We start from the raw sequence: 15,266 nt of genomic DNA, 5'->3' as shown, positions 1-15,266 counted from the left end.
TCCCTGTTGATCTCTCTATTCTCCTGGATCATAGACCTAGGATACTTGAAACCATCTCTCTTCCGAAAGGCCGAAAGGCCTGGAAATCCAGCTTCACTACCACGTCGGCCTCATGTGTCAAACCACTAAACTTGCACTCCAAGTATTCATTCCATCTTGGTCCTACTCAACCTAAATCCTTTAGACTCAAGGTTTGTCTCCAAACCTCCAAGTTATGATTAATTCCTCCTCAGGTCTCGTCAATCAGAATCACATCATCTGCAAATAACATATACCAAGGCACTTCCCCTTGAATATGCCTCGTCAATACATCCATCACCAAGGCGAATAAAAACAGGTTTAGAGTAGATCCTTGGTCCATGGTCCAACCTTGTCAGAACAGGAAAGTGCATCAAGAGGGGCCAAATAATGTTGGTGGAGACAAAACTGAATGGGGCTGTGGGAGACTACTTACAACAGTTATGGGGAAATAGATGGGTAGAGGGTGTCTGGCTGGAATCAATAGGCAGTAAAGGGGGCATCATAGTTCTAGGGAACAAGACTATGGAAAAGGGAAGTAATGGAGAATGACAATCAGATGATTCGATCAACCATGAATTTACAGTTTTTTCATCACTTAGGATCTATGAGAAGCCTATGTGAAGGTCCTTGGGTGTTATGTGGTGATTTTAATACCACTAGATTCCCCTCAGGAAAAACCAAATTGCAGTCTAACTGGAGCCATGTCAGAGTTCTCTGTGTGCATAAATGAATTGGAGCTTTTGGGATGAACTGTTTAATCAGATTAAGCCGAGTGTCCTGCTAGTCTGGGATCTGATCAAAAGCTGAGACTCTCTTTGTTTTCTCAAATCCCAACTGCACCTAGTTTCTTGTAAAACTCAACATTTTCTGAGGCTTGTAGTTGGGCCATCTTTGAATTGCAGTTTTCAAATTGATGTGTATTTTAATTTTCTGCACAGTGTAGGAACTCTGGGACTTCTACTGTGATTGTGATTACTGTCTGTGGAGTTATTTATGTGACTCCCTTTGATATTTGACATGCATTTTTATGTTGTTTACAGCCTTTATTTTCTGGATAGAGAATATCATTTCCTCTTCTCTGAAATTTTTACTTTAAATTACTCTTTCTAATATGAGCCGGTAAACATAAGTATGTGCCATCTTTTGACTAAAAAGTGGCTAGTGATCCTAAACTAGAATTAGCAGATATATGTGGGACCACTGCCCTCTAATATTGATGCGTAAAAACTTTGTGAGCTTCTATGTAAATCTTGTATTCTTCCAGGTTGAGGATGCTCAAGGCCGTGAAGCAACAATTCAGCGACTAGCAGATTCAATTGCTGGGCCATTTGTTTACAGTGTGATGACATTATCAGCCATCACATTTGGGTTCTGGTAACAAGTTTACTTTACCTTTTTATCACAAGTTTAAGAAACAGTTGATTGCTCTTGTAGCTTATTAGGTATAATTAGACAAAGGATTGGTACACATGAACAAACTGGAAGATGGGTAAGAAGAAGATCTAAACAAATACTACTTAAGTCTCTGAAATGAAAGGAATAATAGTGTTCAGTGACTTATCATGGATGATGTTAATGGTGTGTGGGTGACTCAAAGTCACAGTTGACATGTTGTTCCTAAACCTATTTCTTGAAACCGTGATTTTCCTCCTCACCTGTTCACAAGCTGCTGTATTATAAATCTATGTTCAGCCATTCCTATGAACTATAATTGCATCCGTTTGCATGTATTTTTTCTATTACAAGGTGCACTTGGAGCACCTTCAAAAGTAATGTAGCCTTAGCATGTCACTTGGCATACAAGGCACTGGTTTACATAAACCTACTTCCTGGAATTGAGTCAAATTAGGATCAAGTCCAATCAGGCTAAATTCAGACACCTAGTTTGCTCAACTATTCCTTAGCACTGTTATCCTCTGGGATCTCCAATTGTTTGTTTGACGACAAGGCAGGGGGAGAGTCTAGTGGTGAGGGCCGTCCACCTCAACAATGAGATTTGAAGTTTGAGTAACCAAGGAGCAACGTAGGAAAAACGACTATCGTGCTCCTAGATAAGAGGGGTTTGAGGATGGTGTTTGCCATATCCCTAAAAAGAAAAATATTTGTGTTTGGGATTGTATACTAGTGTGTAAACTGGTACTTGCTTTGAGCAATAGAGTTCTTGACATTCCTATATTCTTCTGTATGTAACAAATTATTTTGCTGAGACTGAATGTTACAGCATTTATAGGGATCTTCCCTTAAAAACTGTTGAAGGAAACCAAGGCTCAAACTAAGTTCTTAACGGCGATGAAGTATTTGCAGCTCTAAAACTTAAAAGCTCTGGTCTAATCTCAGTAAAAATGTTCATGGACTAGGCTTCCGATGGTCTGGTTCCTGTTTTTTAAAATACATGCATTCCATCCTTGTGGTAATACATGGGCCGTGGCATATAGAGCAATCTTCATCAACCATTTCCACCAGCTCTTTTTCATATGAAACAAGATCAACTGATTCTCAAGACCTCTAGGGCAGTGGTGTGCAAGGGATTTCTCATAAGCAGTGTCAACAGTTAAAGAAATAAACAAAAAAGCATTTTTTTAGGTACATTGAAAGGACTGGAAAACTTTAAACTCATTCATTAGCTACGAGGCTTAAATTTGCTAGGAGGAGAGGCTCTATTCCCTTGATTGCCTTATCCCAGAAAAATAAATCTTCTTCCTGCTTGTGCCCTTCGTTTGATAGAAAGTTGGCACATTGATTGACCTCCCTCTCCATATATGTTTAATGGTGGCTTTTGTAACTTACAAATAATATTTGCAATCTCCAACGATAGCCCTCTGGGGGTTGACATTGTATTTCCTCCTCATTGATAAGCCTAATGGCAAGTTGGCTGTTTGTTTCCACTTCTAAGTCATTTTTATCTCATTTCTTTTGCTAAGTTTAACCCTTTTTTTTGATGCTTCATAGTTCTTTAATGACACTTGAAGTAGACTTTACCTTACTTGAATATCCTAAAATCTACTTCCTTGATCATTTCTAAAATTCCCTCCAAAGGTAGCATCTCCAATGCGTGTCTTGACACTACCGTCAGTGTTTAGTTTTATCTTTCTTGCACAAGGTGGAGATCAAGCTATTAGTTTAACTTGTTTGGGAATAGGAATATGGCTAGGAGATACTACAACAATTTCCCTAGCATACTTTTTAATTTGCTTGATTCAGGAAAGTTCATGTGTTGATCCCAGCAAAAACCAAATACACATACAGTAAAGCCATCATATTAGAAAAACACAAGTACAAAACTACAATTCTCCTCGACAATTTTTTATACTTTGAATTGTACTCCCTCCGTGCCATTTTATGTGGCACCCTTTGACGTTGCAAGGTATTTAAGAAAAAAGGAAGGCTTTTGAAACGTGTAGTTTGAAACAATCCTTAGATATGTATGTGATTATAAATCATTTCATTAAGTGTAAAAAAGAAATTTTAAAGTTTCTTATTATTAGTAATGTGACATTCTTTTTGGGATGGACTAAAAAGGAAAGAATGCCACATAAAATGGGTGGGTGGGAGTATTTTTAATAGTCTCACTGGCAATAGTACTAAAATACATCTCTGTCGACATTGTTTTGACTCATCATTCCTTTCCTCCTATGTTGCTCAGACTCTTCAAAAATGTCAATGGGTGCATGTCGGATTCTCCAAAAGTAGTGAATTTTTGGAGAATCCGGCACGGGTGCGGCATCAAAACTGAAATGTCCACGCAACTTGGCTTTCCTCAAAGTTAGATGAACTTTGAGATGTTGAACTTGGTTTTGAAGGGTCGAAAGGTGCTTTAGGAAAAGATCTCTCCGTTGAAATTTAAACTGAATTAAAAATTTAAAATATCAATTCGAAACCGCTAAATGATTTCATGAAGTTCAACTCACAAAGAAAACTAATGTATGTCTTCAATAGTGAATGTGGTTTAGTTTTTCCTTACAAGGAAGTCATTGGATCAATCCTACCTGGCATGTTAACATTTAATTTGTAAATCCTACCTGGCATATTAAAATTTAATTAGTAAATACTACCTGGCATATTAACGTTTAATTAGTAAGGACTAGTATTCATCAAAAATTTTAAAACAAACAAGCTATCGAGGTTTGAATTACTGACCTCCATTGGAAATTTCGTCCGCCTAACCAGATAATCAAGATGCAACTTGTGACAAACGGTGTCATTTCTCTCATTATTTACACATTTTCATGTTTGCATTATATATATATATATATATATATATATATATATATATATATATATATATATATATTTGTATTTGTATATATATATATAAATAAAATTTCCCAATGAAGTGGTGTCAGATGACACTTCATACTTCATCTGATAGAGAAACCTTTGGACGGATAAGCATTTAAAATATAGATGATCAATGATTCTGCAATAATTTGGCAGTGACAAATGAATCCTTGATACTCTTATTTGGTTACTTCAAGTCTCTCTAACAATGAATTTAATAAATTTATTACTTTATCAAAAACAATAGCACATGATACGAGTTTTGGTATAAGCATTCAAAATATAGATGATTAATGATTCTGCAATAATTCAGCGGCAGCAGAAATGAAACTGTTGTTTGGTTACTTTAAGTCTCTCCAACAATGATACCATGCTCTGGTACTGCATATATTTTATGTTACCATATAATTACTTATGATTTTCTGTTGTTCGATACTTATTACTCATTTTATAGGTATTATTTTGGGTCACACATCTTCCCAGATGTTTTATTGAATGATATTGCCGGATCCGAAGGAGATCCTTTGCTTCTGAGCCTGAAACTTGCTGTAGATGTATTGGTGCGTCATGGTGAACTGACGAGCCATTTTATATCAATGCCTTTCTAACTTATTTAAATTGCTTCTCCATTTCTCTTCTATCCTTGTCTAGAAAATTTTGTTCATTCTCTATTCTATCAGATCTTGTTAGAGGCTGCTAATTTATCTCAAGTTAAATGTCAGACAATAACGGAGTTGTCATTTTAGCTTGTCCAATCTATGTGCTTTGTCGGCTGGTCACTTCCGTGCTTCTCCATTTGTCTTACGATATTATTGGTGAAGGAAGATTTGGCCTTATTAGCTTAGAGATAAGCAGAAATCAAGTTGTAAAATGTACTGATCAAAAAGGAAAAAAGAAATCAAATTGTTAAGTTTAAAACAGAAGACATGTAAGATATTTGATTACTGCAGAAGGAAGCTTTTTGATGCTGTTGCTTCATAAATACGGTATCAATATAGGTAAAAACACAAGAATTGCTTGTCTACAGGCAGAAGTTTGTGCTATTTATGTATTGCTCGTAAATAATTTGTAATAATTGCAACACGACTTGATAACCTACCTTATAATAAAAAACAATTGTGATACCAGTCAACCAAGCTTACTGCGGTCAACTCACCTAGTGTATTCTAATTTGGTGCCTAGCTTGTTCTGGGACGTAAAAGTTCAAGCATATGATCCTCCACATATAAATGTCGTAAAATGGTGTGATGTGTTTTTTGGTTAACCATATTATTGTCTTTGATTTTTTACAGGTTGTCTCCTGTCCTTGTGCTTTAGGCCTTGCCACACCAACTGCAATTTTGGTTGGAACCTCACTAGGTACATAGTCAGATTTAAATGCTTTTGCTGTAGTTCACAGTAATTCATCCATTCTCCCTGCTATGCAGCAATTGAGGACACACCTGTTACATTCCTTATCCTCTTTTGACATTCTTTTCTCACAAGAGTACTCTCCTTGATGTATCACTTGCTTCACAGTCATGTCACGACCCGAACCAGGCCTAGTCATGCCGAGTATCTCAAGCCCACCTTGAGCCGGAGACCACCCCCTTAGCCTAACATCCAGAAGACAATAAAAGAATACAACGGAAGCCAACTAAATAGTAATAAGAAGGGTAGATAATCAAATGTAGACTATGGATCAAAGCAAACATCCAACCCACACTTGTCCCCAAAAGCCTCTAAAACTAGAATACCAAACTAAGTCGGGACATGCCCCTGTCTATGAAAAAAGGAATCCAAAAGTACTAAGACAGTAATAGAAACAATGAGATGACCTGCCTTCCGGAAGATGGAGGCTCACCACTTCACAGTAGATCCGGAATACTGAATACTGGAATACTGAATCACCTAACGCTGCACAGGAGCAACAAAAAAGCCCTCGGACCCTACATGATGAAACGATGTAGCGTCCAGGGACGGTTAGTGGGATAAGCACTAGTGTGTAACTCAGGATAGGGATAAAATAATGCCAATGGAGGTAGTATATATTTAATAATTTCTTAAAAATTCAATGCCTCCGGTCGATTTTTGCCTTAGGCCACTGATATGCTTGAGCCGCCCCTGATCATAGGGTCTTACTTTCAAAAGAATGGCCAAGAGAGAATTGTGATCTCACACACTACATATCTTGATGACCTGTGTGAAGCCAATAAGGAGCAACTACTGTATATTAGAGAGATTTTAGTCATTTTACTATGTTTTGAAGTTTAAAGGCCTTAAGGATGAATCTGTCCGAAAGTAGTGTGTTTAGTATCAATGCTGGTGATGTTATACAAGAACTGACTGACATTTTAGGATGTAAAGTAGTGAAGTTTCCTACATTTTACCTGGGCCTTCCATTGGGAGTAAGGAGAAATGACTAGTACATAGGGCAAGGAGTCTTGGCCAAATATACTAACAATTAAATTCCATGGAAGAAACAATACTTGTCTCTGGGAGGGAGATGGACTTCAGTTAACAGTGTATTGAATGGAATACTCTAATATCCTCTGCTGTGGAAAAGAAACCGAGTTCTCTTGGAAACCAATTTCAGTGGGATGGGAACTCAAAAAATCATAAGATACATTTGGTAAGAAGGCAAAAGGTAACAAGAGAGAGGGAGGAGGAACAAGAGTTAGAAACTTGAGAGCTTTGTTCAAATGACTATGGAGGTAATGCAGAAACCATTGCCATGTGGAAAAATTAATTGATGCAAAATATGACAAATGATATCTGGAGTCCTGTTCCAACCCCAGCTCTTCTGCTAGAGGTGGGGTTTGGAGGAATATGAGCAAATTATGCAGAGACCTCCAGGAGTGTATAAGAGTAGAGATAGGCAGTCGTTGCAAGATTAAATTCTGACAGATGTTTGGGTAGGAAATGAATGCTTTAAAATTTTCTTTTCCAGTAATGTATAATTATTCTACAAAGAGGGGGGGACTTCTGGCTGAACTCTTCTAATTCAGGTGGCAGATCAATTGTAGGAGAAGATTAATGACAGGAAATAAAAGATCTCTGTCAATTGTTACAGCAGTTGAATACTACTTTTTTAGTGGAAGATAAATCAGATTCTCTGATCTGGACTGATAGTGATGACAAGAAATTTTTTGTTAAAAGTAGTTATAAAATTTATAGTTGCAAGAGGGGCTATGGGAGGTAATGTGGCCAGGGAAAATCTTCTTCTAATCCATTGTTATCTCTCAAGGCAGTGCTGGAATCTCTTTTCGAGTATATGTGGTGTAGCTTGGGTGATGCCACACAGTGTCAAGAATCTGTTGAACGATTCCACTCTGTATTTTGTGGGCTTTACTGCTGGAGAAAGCAAGACATGCTTTGAAGGCAAAAAGAATTACAATTCAATGGTCAAAAACAATAGTATTCATAGTGTGTACCATTGGCATACATAGGGCTTATTAGATGATATGGTTCAATATCTTGATTTCATAGATAAGTTAGGGAGAAATTTATAATGGTTGATCGAACTGAGCTTTTTCTTTCTGTTGTAAATTCTAACCATTTGGTTCTTCATTAATAACTTTTGCGCTACCTTATAAAAAATGGAAAACGGCCTAAAATACCCTTCAAGTATTGGAATTGGCTCTAAAATACCCTCCGTTAACCTATTGGCTCTAAAATACCCCTCAATCCACCTTCATGGCCCAACTCTACCCTTACCACTAACAGTCCTATTTTAAACCTTAATTAAAAATTTCATTTATTACGTGGAAGCTTTCTGTTGGTCGAAAATTAAATTAATTAAAATGTTTTTATCCCTTATAACCAAACCCGGATCCAACTTAAATATACCCGACACAACCTACTAAATAAAGCAGCACATCGCCTCTTCTCTTCTATTCCATGCTGCTGTTCAAATTTGAAAATACAATGCCCAGAAATCACCAATATCTGGTGCAAGGGTCACTGCCCTGTTGAACCAATTTCTTGCTTTGTCTACTTTCCTCTCCTGCCAAAACAACTTAGCCACTGCAGCCATTACATGAGGATCATGATCACACTTATTTAAAGCGTCAAAGATCATGTTTTCTTTGAGGCCGAGGCACAATCTCAATTGAAGCACCACATAGAATGCCACTGTTAGGGCACTCCTGCAATGCTTTAGCCATCAGAACATCATCTTCCCTTTTGTAGCCTTGCCTAGCTTCAGCCCGCACAGCTGCAAGCCATAGCTCACAACCAATTGTGCAGCTCTTTCTTAATTTGCTGAATGTCAAACGGGTGATGTCAAGGTCACCACAAGAACTGGACTACATACATGGACAAAGAAGAAATGGGAAACCTCTAAAGACATAGCCAACCCACTTATTTAGTTGGATCCGGGTTTGCCCCTTTATTTAGTAGGTTTGGTTGGGTTTTTTAATAGGCTGGGTCAGGTAGATTTAAGTTGGATCCGGGTTTGGTTATAAGTAATAATGACATGTAAAACTTACATAAATCCCAACAAGTTTATCCCTAATTACTCCCTATCCCTACTCGTTGCAAATAATCCCTTATTTTGCAATTTTTAGATACATAATTAGCATCCCGGATACATAATTTTGAAGTTGAGATGCATAATTTTGAACTTAGATGTAACAGTTAATTACTCCATTTTTGCCTGGATACATAATTAGCATCCGAATACATGCATAATTAGCATCCGAATACATAATTTTGAAGTTAGAGATACATAATTTTGAATACTGAGATACTTCCATTTCTGAAACTATTTGGTCGAGATACATAATACGTAACTTGACTAAAGGGAGATACATAATTAAAATTATGTATCCGAAAATTTATGAGTTTGTGGATGTATCCAACTGTTTTTTTTTTAAAAGGAATTTAGGTAATTAATAAAAAAGGTAACATTTTAATTAGTTTAATTTTTGACCAATAGAAAGCTTCCATTTAATAAATGAAATTTTAATTTAGGTTTAAATTAGGTCCGTTAGTGTTAAAGGTGGATGGGGGGTATTTTAGAGTCGGTAGGTTAATGGAGGGTATTTTAAAGCCAATTTCAGTTCTTGTAGGGTATTTAGGCCCTTTTCTGTATAAAAAGGACACCTCCAATGAGGACCTTTGCCTCTTATGCAGACCTATTCATGCAGAAATTTCAGACCTTTGCCTCGGATAGACGCTGACTTACCCCTACCTTTGTGTGTGTGTGTGTGGGGGGGGGTTGGGTTTGGGGTTATCAAAGCTGACATAATCAATATTCAGAAAACACTTCGTGGATTACATACTCACCTTTTTTGTTTTTACCTTTAGTTTAATAGGCAGTTCATTTTTCATGTAGTAACCTTATAGATTGTCAAATTACTAAGTGGGTAATTATCGGTTGAAACTAAACAGGAGCAAGACAAGGACTTCTTATCAGAGGAGGAGATGTACTGGAACGCTTGGCAAGTGTGGATCATGTCATGCTGGACAAGGTGTTTAATAGTTCTTCAATTGAGTACTTAGTCGCAACTTTTACTTCCGCAGCAAAAATAAAAAGATCTATAGTGATTTATTTGGATTACAAACATGATCCCTGTTTGTAACTCTCAGACAGGAACTCTGACTGAAGGAAAACCTTCTGTTTCTGCTATCATGTCATTGGCTTGCGAGGAATTAGAGATTCTTCAAATAGCTGCAGCAGTGGAGAAAACAGCATCGCACCCCATTGCTCATGCTATTATAAGCAAAGCTGAATCATTAAATTTGAGTATCCCTGTCACACGTGGACAATTGGCTGAACCTGGCTCTGGAACCATGGCAGAAGTAAATGGGCTCTTGGTTGCAGTTGGGAAGCTGAAATGGGTTCAAGAACGTTTCCAGCAAAAAACCGACCTTTCTGATTTGACAACTCCCGAGCAATCTGTGATGCATAAATCATTACAGGACAGTCAATCATCTAATCATTCAACAACAGTTGTATTCGTCGGTCGAGAGGGAGAGGGTGTGATTGGGGCCATTTCTATATCTGATAAATTACGTGAGGATGCTGAGTGTACAATAAGAAGGTAACCTTGAAGATAATTTCAAGTGTAAATTTTGGATGCGTCTTAGAAGTTACAATCATCATTAGTCTCCCCTCATGGTCGCATTCCTCAATTTATTTTGCTGCATAGATGTATTACTCATCGTTAACGCGTGTAGGTCATTAGCTTCGTAATTCTTTTATTTCGAAGAAGTTATCTTAAAGTGGGAATTTGAGGATATTATTCAGTCTTCAGCCTTTTGAAGAAGTTACATATATCCTTAAATTGACATGCCTCTTGCAGTTTTACAGACTCCATATTTTTATGAACCATGTTATAGATTGAAACTTAGATCATAAAGAATTTACAGATGTTTCCGTCACTTCTCAATTTGAATGTATTCAATATGTAGAGTGTTGCAAAAATGTGTTGTACTACATTGTTTGGTTATCAAAAAAAAATGTGTTCTACCACCTGCCCGTTGCTCATCCCTTTTCTTCTAACTTCTTTTTTTAAACCATCTTAATTTTATTCTTGTTTAGTTTTCTCATACTTTTCTTTTTAATTCTTACTTATTGAAGTCTTCAGCACAAGGGTATTGAAACCATACTGTTATCGGGAGACAGCGAAGAAGCAGTTGCAACTGTAGCAAAGACTGTTGGCATAAAAGACAAATTTGTCAATGCATCTTTAACACCCCAGCAGAAATCTGCTGCCATCTCAGGTCTTCAAGCTCTAGGCCACCGCGTCGCCATGGTAATTTCATTTATCTGGTGAAAACCTAATATATTGTGTTTGTCCCTCAAAACAGATAGATGTTATCTTGTCCATAATACCATGTGCAATTGCATGGCCGTGCTAATCCATTTATCTGGTGAAACCTAATAATATTCTACTTGTCTTTTAAATATATCTTGTTTACAATTCCATTTGCAGTTCACTGCTGCTTTTTCCTGGAAAACTCTGGTTTATCTAATATTTAAAAGTTTAACTTACATAAAAATTGACTTCTCCACTTACACGACCCTTTTAAGGAAACTTCTCCATGGCACAGAACATTCAGTAATTGAGCTGTTCCATTTGCCCCTCTAGCTAGTAGCAGCTTGTCATATTTCCTTTATTCTTTTTGGGGGTCTCTTCGTGTTCTATTTATCTCTCAATGAGTATTTGTTTTGTACTGTATGAGCACGTGATTTGCTAAATGCCAGATATTATGCACGGGTATCTAACTTGAAAACTTCATAATTGAAGGTTGGTGATGGCATTAATGATGCACCTTCTCTTGCTCTTGCTGATGTGGGGATTGCTTTGCAAGTTGAAGGACAGGAAACTGCTGCTTCAAATGCAGCATCCATTGTACTCCTTGGAAATAGACTCTCACAGGTACATGTTCCATGTCATCACATTCATTGGAAAAAAACGTTGTTCCATGTCATCGCATTCATCCGGAAAGAAAATTTGTTCCATGTTATCACAGTGAGGCTTTTGTTTAATTTTTTTATTCAAACACACATTTAGTTATTTCTTCACATATTAACGTTGATCATAAAACTAGCTTAACATGTACCAAGTCATTATTTCTGTAATAAGTGGTAACATGTATTATGTCATATAAGAGGATATAACGATTTAGTCATTATCCTCTCGTGCCTTTTTTCTGCTCATCTTTTCATTGAACGGTAACGAGAATATGGATTCAAAATTTCCCTTATCAAGAAACAAAATAGGTGGATTATTTCATTTGTAAAAAGTTGCTAAATATCATAGCATAAAAAAAACATACTTCACATTAACTTATTTCACACTATAGTTTTGAGGATTACATCAAGAAGCTACGGTTTGGTTCACGTGACCCAGACTGCCTCCCACTGTGTATATCAGCAATTTCTATGGGATGATTACACAAATGTTCAATGCAAGTTGCCTGTGAATTTATTTTGTAGAAAAAAATGATGATGTGCCTTATCTGACCTTTTTGACAGGTGCTGGACGCTCTTGATCTTGCACGGGCAACAATGGCAAAAGTTCATCAAAATCTATCATGGGCGGTTGCATATAATGTGGTTGCGATACCCATTGCAGCTGGAGTACTACTTCCAAATTCTGATTTTGCAATGACACCATCTCTTTCAGGTAATAACATCCCATATTGCTTGTTCTATCATTTGGTCCAAAGGATTTAAGATTCTTGTTGTTGCCTATCACTTATCTGGGCATCTTGTTGACAATCTTCTGGAAATGTAGCCAATGTATGGATATTTTCTTTGAGAGTGTTACGCCATGGTTTCTTTATTCATCTATTGGTGATTTTGGAAAAAATTTGACCTTTAACAGCAGCTACAAATTGTGAGAGATAATTAACAGCTGTTTCTTTTTTTTTTTTTCCTGACAGGAGGTTTAATGGCTATGAGCTCAATATTTGTCGTCACCAACTCACTGTTTCTACAATTCCATGGTTCTCAAACGAAAAGAAAAGAGAACCTTAATGCTCAAAAGGAGCAATAACTCCAACCTCATCCAAATCATGGAGTTGGCATGTAAGAATCTGAATGTGTGAAATCTTTTTGTGCTACTCATTCTTGGACTTAGCTTTTATGTCAGCTTCAAGGGGAGAGAGCTGAGAGGAGCTGAGTGTCATAATATAGTACTTTACTATTGTCAGAACCTAGCTTCCTTTTGAAAACCAGGCAATGTTGTCTTAACACAAAATAAAGAAGTAAATAATACTCCCCCTGTTCCATTTTAGTTGATCATATTATTAAAAATAAATGTCTCGTATTAATTGATCTCTTACTAAATTAGGATAGAATTTTTTTTTTCATTTTACCCGTACAATTAATTGTATACATTAAATGTGAACAATTTCAATTCCGATATCCATTTCTGCGCCTAATGAATATCACTTCGTTAATGATAAATACTGAATTCCGTCAACCAATCTAACTTCCAAGCTGACTTTTACTCAAATGCAAGCGTATGTGGCCATCAAGTAATATAGAGTGTAGTCTGGATATCATACCCTATCATACCCAAGAGACTTATTGTTTAGCAAGTATCTTTGCAAATCTAGTACCATAAATTTAAACAAGTGTTTTTAAGTAACGAAGAGAGTTGTCTGATTTTGCGAGTTTTGTAACCAATTTATAGCAAGAAAGTAAGTTAAGGTTATCATCACAGTTGGAGAGAAATTTCAAGGTTACGAGACTGTTTTGCAATCATGTAAAGAATTTGATTTCATCCACTTATTGACGTACGAGGTTAATTGTATGATTATGGTCCTATCCTAGCCTAAATCGAGTCTTTATTTACTAAAGAAAATATTTTATTTCCTATATTCTTTGTTCTATCCCACGATTCTTTTTTCGAATTCATGATGAGAACATAGATTTATTTTAATAGTAGCTAGACATTAAAATAGTAAACTCAAGAATATAAGAATAGTATATGATAAACAACCTTTGTTGAATTAATTGTTTACTAAACAAACATGCTTTTAATTGTATCCGCAGAATAAAGGTATTTAGCTATTCATGTTCGAATCAAAATTATCATGCAAAATTAAAGAATAGTAAAGTAGAAAAGAAAGAACCCTAATGATGTAGTCTTCTCTTCGGTTGTGTGGTTAGCAAAGATAGGAGCGGTGCTACAACCCGTCAAGGAGAAAAATTGTACAGAATCTCGGCTTACCAGAGCAAACTCTATTGATTTCATATAGTAAAGAGAAGAATACAAAAGAAAATTGATCGTGATGGAAGAGAGAAAAAGAGAGCAAAGAGAAACTATTACATTGCCTAAATGAGCTAAGTAAAGTGGTAAAGAAAATATCTGACTAGTGCTAGGTATATATACTAACGGCTACAACCAAATGACAACCATGAATACTAATTGCCAGCTGTAAACAACTTGCACTCCCTCCCACTTATTTAACTACTTAACTGGCTAATCATGTACAAGTAACACATAGTTGTACCGAATGTACAATGCTGCACTGCACACTACAATCAAGTCACATCAACACATTTAGATAATTCTTTCATACTGTAATACCCCGCATGTTTCTAAGCTAGGAAGTGAATAAGTATTTCTACGTATGAAATCTCCTATCCTGTGATTCATACTTGAGTACATGACTTACAATGAATATCCTAGTGATAGGATAGCTTATGATGCATTAAGCATGTTCATATGAGTCATTTAAGGTAATACAAGCTAAGAGTTTTTGAATCCATCAAGTTTTAGTATTCGATTTTGTAAGGGTCATCTTTGAATGAGTATAACTCGATGTTAATGTGGTATTTTGGCTGATTTAGACCCACCAAATTGTAGAGAATCGAATTATCTTTCCAACGATACCAATTTCGCCTTAATCCAATACCCGAGCAAAAAGTTATGCCCATTTTCGTGAGATACAGTAAGGATAGGCGATTGGTTAGGCGCCGCCTAAACCAAACATAGGCGATTGGTTAGGCGCCCCCCAACCTAGCTTAGGCAATCACTTGGGCGCCTCCTAAGTCAGTTCCAGGTGCCAAAAACACTCCGTTTTGAGTTATTTTAAGGGTAATTAAGTCTTTTAACACTTTTTACACGTCCCTAAACTTAACCCTACGAAATATATAGCTTCTAAACATATGACAACCCTATTATCATCTCAAAGCTCATCATCCAAGAACACTAAAAGAGAAAAAACAACTAGGGTTGCGTAACTAAGCTTGAAGATCCGATTTCAAGGAAATTCCTCCGTCAATCATCAAGAATCTTCCTTCTAAAGTATGCGTGAGTTGATTTATGGATCCCTTTCATCCATAAAGCTCAAAAACCCTCTTTTTCATTATAAGGTATGATTTCTATATTGTTGGATGTTGATGATCATGTTGTTGATATTGGGTGATTCCTAAGATGGAATCTTTGTATGTTTTTTTGAATTTCATGATATCATATGAGTTGGAAACATGTAAATTTAGTTGTTCATGATGCATAATTTGA

General features: G+C 36.5%; 1 protein-coding gene across 1 annotated transcript in view; it reads left to right on the top strand.

The window, feature by feature from the left end:
- The window catches only part of LOC107838893 (copper-transporting ATPase PAA2, chloroplastic), a 40,742-nt gene extending 27,673 nt beyond the window's left edge, over nucleotides 1–13,069 (top strand). Inside the window, exons 9-17 of the mRNA XM_016682140.2 lie at nucleotides 1,286–1,395; nucleotides 4,754–4,859; nucleotides 5,592–5,658; nucleotides 9,673–9,752; nucleotides 9,871–10,325; nucleotides 10,865–11,039; nucleotides 11,535–11,666; nucleotides 12,266–12,416; nucleotides 12,676–13,069. Coding sequence (XP_016537626.1) covers nucleotides 1,286–1,395; nucleotides 4,754–4,859; nucleotides 5,592–5,658; nucleotides 9,673–9,752; nucleotides 9,871–10,325; nucleotides 10,865–11,039; nucleotides 11,535–11,666; nucleotides 12,266–12,416; nucleotides 12,676–12,788 — 1,389 coding nt within the window. The 3' untranslated portion in view covers nucleotides 12,789–13,069. The remainder of the gene's footprint in view (nucleotides 1–1,285; nucleotides 1,396–4,753; nucleotides 4,860–5,591; nucleotides 5,659–9,672; nucleotides 9,753–9,870; nucleotides 10,326–10,864; nucleotides 11,040–11,534; nucleotides 11,667–12,265; nucleotides 12,417–12,675) is intronic.
- The last annotated feature ends 2,197 nt before the right edge of the window (nucleotides 13,070–15,266 follow it).

This window comes from Capsicum annuum, chromosome 8, assembly GCF_002878395.1.
Source record: "Capsicum annuum cultivar UCD-10X-F1 chromosome 8, UCD10Xv1.1, whole genome shotgun sequence".
NCBI lineage: Eukaryota > Viridiplantae > Streptophyta > Magnoliopsida > Solanales > Solanaceae > Capsicum > Capsicum annuum.
Note: the sequence above shows the minus strand (reverse complement) of the source record. Positions and strands in the feature narration are given on the sequence as shown.